This window comes from Coccinella septempunctata, chromosome 7, assembly GCF_907165205.1.
Source record: "Coccinella septempunctata chromosome 7, icCocSept1.1, whole genome shotgun sequence".
In the NCBI taxonomy this organism is placed as follows: domain Eukaryota; kingdom Metazoa; phylum Arthropoda; class Insecta; order Coleoptera; family Coccinellidae; genus Coccinella; species Coccinella septempunctata.
This window is the reverse complement of record NC_058195.1, coordinates 6,529,922-6,544,974: the sequence shown is the minus strand read 5'-3', so window position 1 is coordinate 6,544,974 and position 15,053 is coordinate 6,529,922. Positions and strand designations below refer to the sequence as shown.

Sequence of the window (15,053 nt, the reverse complement as noted above, 5' to 3'; positions counted from 1 at the left end):
ATATCTACAAGACACTATCCTAAGCCCTACTTGGTCAAAGAATTGGATTGATAGTGTCAATAAATTATCACGATACCTACCCAGAGATATAGATATAGATACTATATCTCTGTACCTACCGCCATAAAATTTCAATTCAATACTACGTTCTTTTAATTCATAGGAAGTCTGTTTTTGATCTTTTGATGTATTTGATGATTTTTTTTTAAGGACTGCATTCATTGGCATAGACAAATGTTTCATTGGAGACTATCCTGACCAAAGATATTACACAATATCCGACTGTCTCCAAATTCGATAGGCTTGTTAAATTTGATAAAATTTCACGAGTTCCAAAATGGTCGTCACGGTGAGATGATTACTTTTCCTCACTTCCCATTTTGGAGCTCCCTCAGTTGTTGCCGTTTGTTAAGTCAAAATTGTATAGTGATTGTTTAGATAAAGAGGGATAAAATTTGTTTTGATTGAAATCTGGAGGTGAAGATAACTGCAGCAATCGCTTAAAATCTTCCATCAACCCACTTGAGCCAAATGGGCAAGGGGCAAGCAGTCATAGGTCATAAAGAGAATAATGAATGAATGAATGAAAAAATTTCACGATATCGTCAGTATCAAAATGAATTCGGCAAAATTCAGCGTATTTACCGGAATTGTATTTTTTTTTGGAATGACTCTGATCCACGATTAATCTTAATTTTTGAAAAAGGAAAATACATTAACCTAACAATCATTCTCTAAAGATTCCGAAAGATAGGTACAAAACATTTATTAGGCATGATATGAAAACGATCCTACAAGTAAAAGCGAATTAAAATATGCATAGGTACTTTACCAAATGAAAATTCTCTTAATTTTTTTCATCTGCAACAGATTCACTTCACTCTCATAGACTTTTTCTTCAGCATACAATTTACTTTACTCATAGACATTTTTTCCTCAGCCATAGACTTATGCATTATTTATAATATATTATTCATAAGTCTATGCCTTCAGCAGTCTCAGCACACAATTTAGGTAACTATCAAGCACTAAAAACAAAAAACCAAAAACTAAATATAACCTATACCAATAAAATTACGCGAATTGCCTGCAAGCAGGATACAAGAACCTCAGAGGCTCTAGAAATTCTAGGCCTTCCCCTTCAGCCAAACTTCTCTCTCATCGCAGATATGTGGAGGGCTGTGATGGTACCAAAGAGTTGCTACTCTTTGATAGTAGTGTCCGCTTTAAGAAATGATACAAAAAAAATACCGAAACTGTTTTATTATCAATACTTCACGATAAAAAGCTTAGTTTTCAATTGTATGAGATGCAGTGAATATATGGAGTAAACCACAAAATGGGATGATCAGACGATGAACGCAATTTCTAGATAATTCTCGACTTAAGCCGCATTCACAATCAATTCGCGGGCCGAAGTGCACTTCGGCACGAAATTTACCATTCGCAATAATCTTGGAACCAAATACTCAAATGAATCAAAAATGTAACTGATCAAAACATAAGCTTCAGCATCATCTATAGCCGGCACGAAATTCCTTGCCGAAGTGATAGTTTGCAACTTGCAAGAAATTTTGTCTTGAATTTCATTGTGAATGGTAACGGAGAACGCCATCTGCTAAGCTTCCGTGTCGAAGTGCACTTCGGCCCGTGAATTGATTGTGAATGTAGCTTTACACTTATAAGGAACTAAAATCGTGAATCTATCACTGGTAACAATAGAAAAATTTGCAGCACAAGAATAAAAGCAAACCCTCTAAGCAATTTTCTGACTAGATTAATAAAGTATTTCAAATCCAAAAACCAAATATAAAAAGCACCACTGGAAAAATATCACCACATTTTTGAATGAACAATTTTACTCAAAATATGAATAAGAATATAGAAAAGTAGTAAAAGAGGAATGCGAATCACTAAATATTATATACAGATAAAATACTTGCGTAATACATTTCAGAGTCAAATCAGATTTGGATGGTACATTACCCTCATATAATTTTTTTCATGTTCAGGTAACAAACCAACTAAATCTATCGAATACCTAAGTTGTAGATGTCCCATTTCAAAAGAATTGTATAAAATAAAGTGTCTTGAAAATATTACATATTAAAATTACGCTTTTCAATGTTTCCTCATGGGACATCCATATACCCAATTTCCATCGATTATTAGGCACTCGAATGAACAAAACATCTAAAGTGAGCTAGAATGTACCCTAAATCTTCATTCTTCTTCCCATTCTTGAAAAGCCATTACGAGTATGCTTATGACCGTTTCTAGATTCCGAAAATTTACCTGGCTTAACTCTAGACTCAAAAACTACGTCAGAGTCTGTATCGCTGTCGGAAAGAGCAGCTTTTCTTGAAACTGAAACTTGGAAAGTTAGTTTTTCACCGAGATATTTCCACTTTAACACTTACATGGCGGAATATCATCAGAATTTTCAATCAATTTGTAGTTGGTAGGCTTGGTCGCGCCCTTTTGTCTCTTGCATAAATTGCAGCATAAAAGAATAATTCCCCAAAATACGCCAGTTAAAAGAACAAGCGAGGATAGCACTGCTAGAACGACATACAGAATACTCCAACTGCAATCTGAATCCTGCCCAGGATTAAAATAGACCTTGAACAGGTTCTACAAATAAAAACAAAATGTTTTTGACAAGACCATAGATAGAACGTTGGCAACACTTTTTCATTTGTCAAAATGTCATGAGTTAGAATGATGGTAAAACTGATTTTCAATGTTGTCAGATGTTTCCAAATTTCTTTTTACGAACCTGCATCCAAAAGGCTTCACATTTGCACATTCTCGTTGTTTCCACACATACTCCATGTCCTGAACAGTTGTTCTGACAAACCGCTGTCTGCAGTTTCGCAACCGTAAAACCAAGCAAACTGGAGTCTAGGTTTAATTTTCGACGGAGTCGTCTGACTACGTCGTTTGCTGGCACAGTTTTACCGTTCTGGTCTTCCACATAGAACGTGATCTTGGCCAGTCCTTCACCTCTCTCCGTCTGTACATTTCGGAACTGCGAAAGTGATGAAAACGATGTAAGGTTTACCCTCATTCGAAGCCTCATACTTACAATCATTTTCTGTTCGTTTGACACCAACAGCGCCAATTTTCCCTTGAGAATGGCGTATTGAGCTTCCGTCAAATAATTGGCGTAGACGTCGATGGTACTCTCGATCAGATAAAAAAGTTTCGGATCGTGTTTAACGTTGATCGTAACTGAATCCGTATCGCTTAATCCCTGTTCGTCGTAAACTGTCAAATTGAAAATGTACTTTCCTACTGACAGATCGGATATGATGAGCACAGGGCTCTCGTCCGAATTCTCAGCAATATTTCCTAGGGCGAGGGATTTTTCGTCCCTTATCCATTTCCATTTCACTATGGCCCAATCGTCTTTCGAAGCACTACCGTTTACATAAATAACATTTCTAGGCAGGTCGATCTCGAGGTCGGGACCTGCATCGGCTGTAGGTTTCTGGTTTTTGTCTGAGGAATAAAATATCATTTGCATCAATCAACAATGAATCAATCGCTGAAACTCACTTTGATTGACTATGATATAAACAATATCACTTGCAACGTTATTGTTGTCATCCGTAACGCTCAATTTGATCGTATATGTTCCTTTCGTCAATCCAGTGACATTAGAAATACTTTCATTGTTTGGATGAAATTCGACTTTCGAAGGACCCTCGATCTGTTCCCACTTGAAAGATACGATTTTATTGTCATCGGAGCTGTTCCTTCCATCTACCACAGCCCATGTTTGAGGTAAACTCATAGTTATATTCGATCCGGCCTCGGCTGTAGGGGGCTTATTTGTCGGGGGTTTGACGAAAACATGAACCTTCGAAACTTTGAATCACTCAAATATTCATCACAAATCAAAGTGCCTACCTGAGCCGTACTGCTTTGCCCCGCACTATCCGTCACTTTCAAAGTAAACGTATACATTCCTTCCTCCAAATTCGATAATTGCAAGTAAGGTGTCCTAGTATCCTGCATGTCTACAGCCTTTTGAGCATCATCCGGACTCTTTATCCATTCCCAAGTGGTTATATTATGATCATCTGTACTCAGATTACCGTTCAAGGTTATAGCATTGTGCGGTAAATAAATAATTTTATCCTCCCCTAAAATTAATATCAATAATTTGGTTAAATGAATCAGGGTTGCCAATGAACTGAAAACCAATACCTGCATTAGCTTCTGGAGGATAGTCATTGCTTTTAAGCACTGTTATATTGGCCAGACTGGAACTTGTGGCTTTGTCAGTATCTGTAACTGTCAATTTAAATGTGTAGTTCCCAGGTTTGGTCAGATCGTTCAATTGTAACGTTGGATTGTCACTGAGTTGTGGTTGATAACCTGACAAAGAAAATAATGAGGATACCCCAAAACACTCTTCAATATGTTTTACCCAATGGGCCTTGTTGCAATTCCCAATGCCAAGAAATAATGCCATCGTCATCTTTGGAAGATGACGCATCTAAAACTGCTGCAGCATTTGGTTGTTTGATGGTTTGATTGGCAGGGGTTATGACAACTTCTGGGGGTTTATTTATTCTGGATGGTGGTAACACTGTCACATTGACAAAAGTGTCACCATATGATGAAGTGGTGGAGGCACTAACCTAAATTTTTATAAATATTTCAATGAATCATTAGAATCTAATCAGTCACCAGTGATCAATTATGAAACACCCTAATGTTATCTTACCTTAAACATATATAATCCTTCAGAAAGCTTACTCAACTGCAATTTACCACCGTTCTGATGTTTAACTGCAGTACTACCTTGAGGCTGTTGTAATGAAGTCCATTCAAACTGATATTTTTCCTCCGCTTCTTCTGGTGTTACCTTAGCTATCAAAGTAACCTCGTTCTCTGGCAACTTGACTTGTTTTGACTCGGCAGAAACAAGCAATTGTTTCCTAGTGACTGGAACTGTTCTGTTTGTTGTGACTTGAAGAATTCTTTCAGTCAACATATCAGAAATTGAGTTATCTTTAAAACTGAGTGGTGGTGTAGGTACACAAGTACCTTGGGAGTTTCGTACATAGTCTGGTTTGCATTCACATGTTCCTAAAAGCATAACATATTATATATTATCTAACTTTAAGACCTCATTATACCTAGCAAGGATCTCTTCTTAGTAGGAACACAGATTTCATTTTCAAGGCAAGATTCATCGCCCACTTCACACTCATAAGGATTACCATACTGCTCCTCAACCATGAAGTCCTTATAAGCTTCTTGCAACTTTTTTCTGTTGACAGGTTTCAAAATACTACTACTTTTTTCATCCTGAGAATCTACAAATATCAAACACTCAGAAGAAATTACTTAAGACCATTTATTCTAACCTTGGGAGGTCAAAATCTCTTCCCAGCTGTCATCCTCATCAACTGGTTTTACTAAAATCATATAAATGTTTTTGCCAATCTCTGGATCTGAATGCAATGTGGGTAGGCATAAGTCATTAGATATACAAGTGATATGATAACATTTTTTGTTATTCATGAAAGCCACATTACACTTGTCATCATCACAGCATTTCAAAACACAGGGCTTTAAATCAGTAACACCTTCTTTAAGGGTGAATGTTCCTGAAAATGTTATATTCTATAATACTGAGGCTACTTAAAAGCAGGGTTCTCATACCAGATGAAAGATTGCCTCGTGGAATATACCCTTTAAAGGTATGTTCAAACAGCTTTGGACAATTCAGCCTCCAGTTGTCCAAACTGAGGCTGGCTCCACAAAGCATGAAGAGAAAAAATGATATTCGTTCAATTGAAACGAACATTTTCGTCATTTATTCAAAGCTAGCAAGAGATCAGAAGTGACTTCGAAAGTTAACCAATAAAATTTATAAATTATATTTCCTTGTTGGTAAATTCACGAGAAGTTTCTCGATGTTTCCATTTCATTTGTATAAATAAAAACTGTTTCCCAAGTATTTTATAAGATATTTTTGTAAATATTAAACAGAATTTGTCACAAGACAGATCAAAGTGACAGGTGTCTATGACAGACAGAAATCTGTCAGCCTACTAGAATGAAATAAGCCGGACGTTGCCATTGTTACCTCTGGAGTGACACGGAGCATACGGGTAGCAACCATAGATAATCTAGCAACTTCAACAGTTTTCGATCAATTTTCGTAATTTTAACATATATTTTCATTTTAAGCATGGATAAAACTGCCCAATCAAAGGAAAAACTGAAAAACGCAGATACTTCACGGTTTGTATCACATTTTCCGGAGGAATTTTTAAAGGCAACGACGCATTTTATAGCAATCTTCCGGTCTGTTTCGTTCTAGTAGCCTATGGTCACTGTATTGTAATGTAATTTTTCAAAAACAGGGCTATGATAATCTTTATTGCTTCCAAAAACTCAACAATATACACCAGGCACATAATGTATAAAATTTATTCAAAATTGCTCTGTTGTATTCATTGGTTCACTTTTATTTGAACTGTTTTCGCTCTCGTCTTTTTTGACCTTAGGTATATCTTCAACAGTCAATTTGATGAGATAGCTTCCAAAGATCAGTTTTTTAATTTCAAACTCTGTTTCGTTTGTCTGATGAAATTCCAATGTTGTTGGACCTTCTTCTTGTTTCCATGTGTAACCTATTTTTTTTTTAGATTCCCCCCCTTCGGTGTGAAACTTAGGTAGTCTCAGGGTTATACTGAAATTTCTTCTATCAATTTCGGGCGAAGATAATGTCTGGAATATTCTCAATAGTAATTCAAATTATCTTCACTTAAAGGATGACAACTTACAGGATGAATTGTAGTTTCTTCAGTGGAAGAGATTTCAGGCAATAATTCTTCACTATTCTCATCCGTTGTGTCTGTAAATTTTCAAATGACCTGATTACTGATATGGGTTGAATACCGTTTAATTTTTCTCTATTACCCTTGAAAGTTCTCAAAACATCCTTCCATTTATCATTGCGCTTAACAGGTTTAACTAGCACCATATAAAGAGATTTTCTGATGGTAGTATTGTGGTAAAGTGATGGAACACATAGTCTGCTAGATTTACATTCCACATGGTAGCATTTATGAGAATGCAGAATTGCAACATTGCAGTTATCATTGTCACAACAATTAAGAACACAATTTCGTAAATCTGTTTTTTCTTTTATATATGAATAGTTGCCTACAATTCAATACTGCAGATTAGCAAAATATCAAAGCGAAAAAGAATATTATATCTACCTGCAGATATATTTCCTCTTGGCAAATACCCTCTATATGTGAATTCATACAGTTTGGGACAAGAATTTTTCCAATTCACATCCTCCTCTGTATAAGAAAACAATAATGTAAAACAAACTAATACCCCTCTCTCAAAAAACAAATAATTACCTTGAGATTTCAGTATGTTCGACCAATTTTCATTTTTTTCTTCTGGTTTTACCAGAATCATTGTCACGTTGTCTCTAAAGTTTTCATTATGGTGTAGAATAGGTATACACTTTTCATTTGAATCGCAATCGACTGTGTAACATTTATCATTGAGCATTAGAGCAGCATTACACGTACTATTTTCACAACATTTCGTGATACAATTTTCCACATCTGTGATGCCCTCGATATAAAAGTAGCTACCTGAATCAATAGACAATTTCAAAAAGAATTGAAAGTTTATCTCAAGTTACCTGCCGTTTTATGTCCTTTCGGTAAATATCCTTGAAAAGTGCGTTCATACATCTGCGGACAAGAAGCGCCCCTGTTTTCTAAACAATACGCAGTATTCAACAACAATAAAAAACACACCAATTTCTTATATGCTATAATCATCTTGAATCGGTATCGCGAAACAAACAGAAGTGTATCTGTTTATTCTGATGCGGGTTGAAATAATAATCGATATCAAATAGGTCTTGGCCTTATGCATTTTTCTTCAATTCCTACCGAGATTATGAGAGGCGTGTTTATGAACGTATATGAGCCTTGTCTTACTCTCCATACTCTATAGGAGTTAATCCTTGATAACATTACCATAATATAATCTCTGATACAAATTCGTATATAATATTCTATGACTCACTGATTACACGTCCTATGTCAACACGTCACAAAATGTAAACGTCAAGATTTCTAGTAATCAATTCGCAAACATTTTTGCATTGCATTTTTGGAATTGCTAAAATCTTCTGGATTATCTAAGCTTTTTTTTGTTTTTATCATTCATACCTTCAACGTAATGAATGGAGATAAGGGATTTTATCAAGCATTCAAGAGGCCTAAAATGGATATAATTATATTTCATTTCAAGTCCAAGGTAACTACTTGAGACAGTCGGAATTAGTTATTGATTCGTATGAGCTAGAGAACATTTTTATTTCCAATGGCTACCAATAAAGACCACAAAATCTGCAGGATTCAGAAACTGGGAAATTTGGGTAAAAACTTCCCAGTGATATGGTTTCAGTTATATTGACAATTGCTTTTTGTAGGGAGTGATATTCAAAACCTTCTCAGAGAGGCTGTAGAAGCGCGGCTGACCTCTTATTCGCCTTATAGTAAATTCCAAGTTGGTGCTGCTGTCCTAGCAGAAGATGGAACAATCTATAAGGGATGCAATATAGAGAATGCATCATTTCCTGTGGGTCAGTGTGCTGAAAAAACAGCTTTTGGAACTGCAATATGTTCTGGAAGGAGAAAATTTAAAGCTGTTGCAGTAGTAGCTAGCCAAGAGAAGGGGTTCACCACACCTTGTGGTGGCTGTAGGCAATTCATGAGCGAATTTGGGGAAGTAGATCTTTACATTTCCAAACCTGAATTGAATGAAGTACTAGTTACTACTTTAGGAAATATCTTGCCCTTGCAGTTTGAGGTTTGTGAAGATTATTCATTTTGAATTGTCCTTGAAGGTATTATTGGTAATGAATTGTATTAATTATCATTAATTATACTTATAGTTCAATAAATGTATTCTATGGCTTGTTATTCTGTTTCAATTTCACCGATGAATCCTACATTTTTTTATCACTATGAAATTGGTGTACTGTGTTAGAAGCATCTCTTAGTTTTTGGGAAATGCTGCCAGATTAAGTTTAGAATATTTAACTGTTGGGATCGAATAACTATTTTGTTTGTTAGCTGGTTCAGAACCGGCTTTGAATACTCACACTTCAGGTTCAGATCGTTCATCTGGTAATGTCACTTTAAGACGAGCGAAACCAGTTACAGCTAAAACGCTCAATAGAAGTCCAAACAACAGGCGAAAATAGGATATATTTGATAATTTGAAAGAAAATTTTCATTCACACCTTTAGCAAAGAGGAACTGTTAGCCACAGAACACAAAACAATAGCTGTTAACCAGAGATATTTCTCTATGCTGTTAGCTTGTAGCTTATTTGTGTTCTGCGACTTGTAGTAAGTCTCTTGCATGTAGTCTGTGCTCTCATCCCTTTAAAATGATATCACCACAGAACACATAAAGACCATAGACATAGAGAATGGACTAATCATTACCCATTCAGCTCTACAGTAAATATGGCAGAAAAATGTGAAAGAGACAACCGAACATGCGGCCATAACATAGCAATACCTTCTTGGCAGCGTCATACCTTTGTCTCTTTCTACAGAGTAGACATTTTCATGCCGGTATTGCACACTCTATGGAGTGCTCTACCCTCGATTGCTCAGTCATAGATTACTTTAGTTCGGACTGTCACCACTTTGTCGCTGCCATCAAATTTTGAAAACAGCATAGATATAAAGACCATATATCTATTATATAATAGATATATGATAGAGACTCTCCCTATGTCTTTGGAATACAGTGACTCAACAACTCATGTTAGAGTCAATGTAATTTCGAATTAATAAGTGAGGTAAAGAGGGAAATTCGAATTACAATCGATCTACATTAGTGAATACCCATTGGATTTTCTAGGAGCCTAAAATTACGCTGGCTTTATATGCTTCACCAGTCGAGCAAAAATTATAGATTGAACTCTAACTCCACAATCTTTCATTTCGGGATTTTTCCTGTGGAAATAGATCCGGTGAATCTTAATTCCACCCCACCAAACCGTTGTTCTATTTTTAAACATCTCCATGCTGGGCTCAATACGTCCCTGTGGCCGCTTCAGGCACACACCTTTCTTTATTGTTCTAATATTGCCTCCTGCATCTATCCCGAACAGTCGCTACTTCAGTGGTAGTGGAGGTTAGAGTGCGAAGTTGCGAATGCGAAGAAAAAGTTAAAAGATAGATTATCCTCTGAACAATTGCGCGACTTAACCTAAATTTGCCCACCGTTACAGTGGCGGATTTTAATTCGATAGGGAAAATATCACGTAGGTGAGTGGTTATTGAATCCGACAGCATATACAGTTTTCAACGTACGCGATTAGTTTTAGAATGCGGTTATTTCGAACTGAAGAGTGCCTGTTTATTTATGCTAAGGACTCCCTCTCATTTTCCAATTAAGTGCGTTTATAAGCGTAACATTTCTATTTTTAGATGTAGAGCGAATAATATTTGATATTCGTATGAACGAGAAATTGAACGAAAATAGTTGGACAAAAATTGTTTTGGTTGATGCCTTCTCAATCGAAAATTGCTTTTTTCTCGCCATATATTTAGGGTTGCTGAAAAAAATATGAGAGACCCACACTATATATTTTTGACAAGGAATCACCCCTTAAATTTTTTCCCAACCATTCATTTACACCCGTATATTGTCAAAAATTCTCCTTCATTATGAAGCTTGATTGGAGCTTATATTTGAAGAATACGTGTAAAAAAACTTTGAAATGGATTTTGGTCAGAAAATTCACCCTGCAAAATAAACAGCGGTGAAATACAACAAAAACATCAACGATCTTACCCAACTTTCGGATTGATACATTTGTAATACTTAAGCAACTATGCAAGTTCAATTTCTGCATTTCCTGTAGAATAAACAATAACTCCTGCTTCCAATATTAGCAAACAAAAACAACTGTTCCACTACTAACATTGTTACATTATGAACCTGTAATTACAAATAGTACTTTCGTGTGATTTTTATCACCTTTCAAGCTATATTCCTGGCTGTTATTTCAAAATCGTATGAGTTATGAACAATCCACAACAATGCAATAGTTCGGTTACTACAGAACCAAGTTATGAAGAAGAACAAGTGAGAATTAATTCTACTGTGAGACAGATTCAATTCAAACCAATTTTTTCGGAATAAATATATTTTGCATATGCTATAAGGTATGTTAAACTGGGAATATCTATTTTATTAAAATCTGGCGGAAACGACTGAGGCGTAGGTTTAGGACAAGCAGCCCAATTGTTTGGAGGTTACAAAATATATCTACAACCATTTTGTACCTTCTTTCTCCTGAAACGTCTACATCTAAAAATCCTCCCATAAATTTTATACGACCTTCGGTTATGAAAAATTAAATTGAAACAGAATTGTTAAGATTAATTGCACTATATAACAGCGATATACATTAAAATATCTAAGTAGCAGTAGTATAGTTATCGGAAGTGGTGATTGTAGTAGAAAACCGACAAATTAGGTCTTGTCTTATCTACTTCCAGTCAGGATATAATTTACCTAGGCCTACTTAATTCGAATGCTGGTCAGAACAAAGCAGTTTTCTGATAGCAGAGTTGCGGGAAATGTTACAGTTTTGTTGAAGTGAGTTCGCATATTTCCTAGATCTGATAGTAAATATTTGCGATCGCTGTTTATTATTTTCAGTTTGGACTGAAGAGGTAAAATTTTCATTTTTCAACAACTCCGTATAACTAATCAGACAAAATTTATTGTGAATATGAGATACTAATCACCTTTACATAGATATTCATATACAAGAACTATGAAAAAGGCTTAAAAATTGTTGTGATTTCAAATCTGAATATTCAATGATGAATTCCATAGACGTAAAGTACTCCAAATCATCAGTCATTACTTGAACAATCGAAAATGTACTTGAATATGCCGATTTTTAATTCGAATTCTATTCTAAAGTCCATTCGACTTTTCTATATTCAAATATTCATCTAGGGCAGGGACATTCTGCATTATTTTCGAGTCATTGCAGGTCTAGGATCTTTTTCAATTGGGTCATGTATTTTCATCTGGGATATTGCGTGGAGGACGCCCTTATTATGCAATTTTTGCAATGATACTCGATGAATCCATAATTGAAATGAGAAAAAACCAGGTGGCCAAAAAGCTAGGTTCTGTTTTTTTTTAAATATGAACACCTGGTACCTATTTCCTTATTCAATTTTATTCCTCGGTGTTCTTATTGTAAAATGTCACTAGTGTAACCCCTCATCTGGCGTTACATATTTGATCTGTAACAGCTAACAACTATAGTTTTGTTTTTTATTCATATTCTTATATATTTTTGTTTGTTTTAGGAAACATGGGCCTGAAGGGTGTTTGTGGAAAGACGATAACAAACATGTCTTATTACGCCTTCCTCTTTGGCTTAAACGTCTGCTTTGGATGCGTCATATTTTTTATGGTAGTTAGACATATGTTGGCCAACATGAACTCTGCCAATGGGAAAAGGTACCGGTACGCCTTATCCTGAGATCTTCCTTATAGGCGATATAAATTATTCAACAAAGTTAAACTTGTGATAAAATAAGTCTGAAAAGCGGTTTTCCTTGTTATACAAGGGTATTTATTAGTCTTCTGATGTACGAAAATTGGAATATTCTGTGTTGTACATGGATATGTTGTTCTGTCAAATTGTAACTATTCTACAATAGGTGATGACCTTCAAACGTCATTTACCCATTTCAATTTATGTTGTGACTGTAAAAATGTTGATTGTTTAATAAATTATCTTTGACCATACGAACTATTAAAAGTAATTTTGTACCTATGTTAACCTCAATGACTACTGCGCATTCGTTAGGTTGAAGCCATCTCAGATGCTGGAGTTTATTGGAGCCAAAGATTATAGAGTTGACTAACTCTTAACTGAACCTAACTCTATAATCTTTGATTGAAACTAAAAAACGGCGTTGATAATTTATTGAAAATTATGAAAAACACCTAGAATTTTCAGAAACAGAGTATTATTCCCAGATTTTCTAGGAAATATTCAGGTACTTGTGATTTTTTTGTCCGGATTGCATTCTCCAAAGGATTCTAGTCCCCATTCTTTTGGAAGAATTGAACAAAAATATGAAGTCACTTTGGTATGAATCACTGTGGTCAATCGAAAATGAATAAACACTACCTAATGAGCAAAAACATAATTCAAAGCGAATATACCTGAAGGCGTTTCTACCCCAAGCCGAATCTACTCAAATTCGAATCTACCTAAAGGCGAATCTACCTGAAGGCTAATCTACTCTATCTAGATAAAGATGAATTTAGCTGAAAGAGAATCTACTGGATGGCGAATCTAGCTAAAGTGAATTGACCTGGAGGCGAATCTACCAAAAGGACAATATACCTGCTAAAAGCGAATCTACCGGAAGGTGAATCTACTCAACAAGCAAATCTACCTAACAACAGTGTAGTATAATCTACTTGAAAGATGAATCAGTCCAAATTGCGCGTCTATCTGAAAGCGAATCTCTCAAAGGCGAATCTACCTGAAGGCGTTTCTACCCCAAGCCGAATATACTCAAATTCGAATCTACCTAAAGGCGAATCTACCTGAAGGCTAATCTTCTCTATCTAGATAAAGATGAATTTAGCTGAAGAAGAATCTACTTGATGGCGAATCTAGCTAAAGTGAATTTACCTGAAGGCGAATCTACCAAAAGGAAAATCTACCTGCTAAAAGCGAATCTACCGGAAGGTGAATCTACTCAACAAGCAAATCTGCCTAACAACAGTGTAGTATAATCTACTTGAAAGATGAATCAGTCCAAATTGCGCGTCTATCTGAAAGCGAATCTCTCAAAGGCGAATCTACCTGAAGGCGTTTCTACCCCAAGCCGAATATACTCAAATTCGAATCTACCTAAAGGCGAATCTACCTGAAGGCTAATCTTCTCTATCTAGATAAAGATGAATTTAGCTGAAGAAGAATCTACTTGATGGCGAATCTAGCTAAAGTGAATTTACCTGAAGGCGAATCTACCAAAAGGAAAATCTACCTGCTAAAAGCGAATCTACCGGAAGGTGAATCTACTCAACAAGCAAATCTGCCTAAAAACAGTGTAGTATAATCTACTTGAAAGATGAATCAGTTCAAATTGCTCGACTATCTAAAAGCGAATCTCTCAAAGGCGAATCTACCTAAAGGCGTCTCTACCCCAAACCGAATCTACTCAAATTGAAATCTACCTAAAAGCGAATCTACCTGAAGGCTAATCTACTCTATCTAGATAAAGATGAATTTAGCTGAAGGAGACTCTACTTGATGGCGAATCTAGCTAAAGTGAATTTACCTGAAGGCGAATCTACCAAAAGTAAAATCTACCTGCTAAAGGCGAATCTACCGAAAGGTGAATCTACTCAACAAGCAAATCTACCTAAAAACAGTGTAGTATAATCTACTTGAAAGATGAATCAGTTCAAATTGCGCGTCTATCTAAAAGCGAATCTCTCAAAGGCGAATCTACCTAAAGTCGAATCTACCTGAAGACGAATCTACCTAAATAGCAAATCTACCTAACAGTATAATATACTTGGAAGATTGATCTGTTCAGTAAGATAGTCCACCTCGAATCAAGGCAAACTAGCTCTACATATTTTGATGAAATGAAAAATTGCTTCTTTGTTCTAGAGTTAAAGTGTCATGAAATTTTAATTGTAATTAGTACGTACATACTCGTGCAACAAAAAGTGAAAAAAATGTTTTTTTTAATGCGTGAACCAGAAATACCAATTACTATTTCAGATTCGACGGATTTTTTGTCGAAACAATGGATTTTCGCACGTATTAACAATGAAAATCAATTATGGTTGATCCAGTCGAGAACATTGAAAACTGTGTACCTCATAAAACGCTTAATTGCTGTTTTATTTCATACATTCTTGCCAGTTGTTGGTTGACTTATTCGAGGCATTGTAAAAATG

At 35.6% G+C, this 15,053-nt stretch overlaps 3 protein-coding genes and 1 long non-coding RNA gene across 5 annotated transcripts; 2 read left to right on the top strand and 2 right to left on the bottom strand.

Moving 5' to 3' along the window:
• Positions 1-1,835: 1,835 nt before the first annotated feature.
• Positions 1,836-6,059, bottom strand: LOC123316377 (dyslexia-associated protein KIAA0319-like protein). The gene is made up of 12 exons (XM_044902422.1): positions 5,683-6,059; positions 5,385-5,627; positions 5,154-5,333; positions 4,739-5,103; positions 4,439-4,652; positions 4,216-4,386; positions 3,916-4,151; positions 3,562-3,865; positions 3,089-3,504; positions 2,780-3,031; positions 2,421-2,634; positions 1,836-2,367 (listed from the first exon to the last, which is right to left on the bottom strand). Exons 1-12 carry the CDS (start codon positions 5,834-5,836, stop codon positions 2,216-2,218), a joined length of 2,901 nt encoding a protein of 966 aa, XP_044758357.1. The 5' UTR covers positions 5,837-6,059; the 3' UTR covers positions 1,836-2,215.
• Positions 6,060-6,391: 332 nt separating this feature from the next.
• On the bottom strand, positions 6,392-7,976 carry LOC123316378. The gene is made up of 6 exons (XM_044902423.1): positions 7,697-7,976; positions 7,404-7,646; positions 7,254-7,340; positions 6,949-7,194; positions 6,813-6,883; positions 6,392-6,756 (listed from the first exon to the last, which is right to left on the bottom strand). Exons 1-6 carry the CDS (start codon positions 7,836-7,838, stop codon positions 6,460-6,462), a joined length of 1,086 nt encoding a protein of 361 aa, XP_044758358.1. The 5' UTR covers positions 7,839-7,976; the 3' UTR covers positions 6,392-6,459.
• Positions 7,977-8,132: 156 nt separating this feature from the next.
• On the top strand, positions 8,133-8,988 carry LOC123316379 (cytidine deaminase-like). The gene is made up of 2 exons (XM_044902424.1): positions 8,133-8,443; positions 8,498-8,988. The coding sequence occupies exons 1-2, from the start codon at positions 8,389-8,391 to the stop codon at positions 8,899-8,901; spliced, it is 459 nt and encodes a 152-aa protein (XP_044758359.1). The 5' UTR covers positions 8,133-8,388; the 3' UTR covers positions 8,902-8,988.
• Positions 8,989-10,643: 1,655 nt separating this feature from the next.
• Positions 10,644-12,873, top strand: LOC123316380. Of its 2 annotated transcripts, none has more exons than XR_006538067.1 (2): positions 10,644-11,257; positions 12,425-12,873. It is a non-coding gene; the product is annotated as an uncharacterized LOC123316380 (long non-coding RNA). The 2 variants fall into 2 exon arrangements; XR_006538066.1 differs by lacking the exon at positions 10,644-11,257 and adding an exon at positions 11,302-11,770.
• The last annotated feature ends 2,180 nt before the right edge of the window (positions 12,874-15,053 follow it).

Coding starts and splice junctions, on each gene's coding strand:
- LOC123316379 (XM_044902424.1), top strand. CDS start 8,389: ATGGCTACCAATAAAGACCACAAAATCTGCAGGATTCAGAAACTGGGA. Junction 8,444..8,497: donor TCAGAAACTGGGAAATTTGG/GTAAAAACTTCC, acceptor TGCTTTTTGTAG/GGAGTGATATTCAAAACCTT.
- LOC123316377 (XM_044902422.1), bottom strand. CDS start 5,836: ATGACGAAAATGTTCGTTTCAATTGAACGAATATCATTTTTTCTCTTC. Junction 3,866..3,915: donor GGCAAAGCAGTACGGCTCAG/GTAGGCACTTTG, acceptor AAAGTTTCGAAG/GTTCATGTTTTCGTCAAACC. Junction 2,635..2,779: donor GTGAAGCCTTTTGGATGCAG/GTTCGTAAAAAG, acceptor TTTTATTTGTAG/AACCTGTTCAAGGTCTATTT.
- LOC123316378 (XM_044902423.1), bottom strand. CDS start 7,838: ATGATTATAGCATATAAGAAATTGGTGTGTTTTTTATTGTTGTTGAAT. Junction 7,341..7,403: donor GAACATACTGAAATCTCAAG/GTAATTATTTGT, acceptor TTTCTTATACAG/AGGAGGATGTGAATTGGAAA. Junction 6,884..6,948: donor TGTTTTGAGAACTTTCAAGG/GTAATAGAGAAA, acceptor GAAAATTTACAG/ACACAACGGATGAGAATAGT.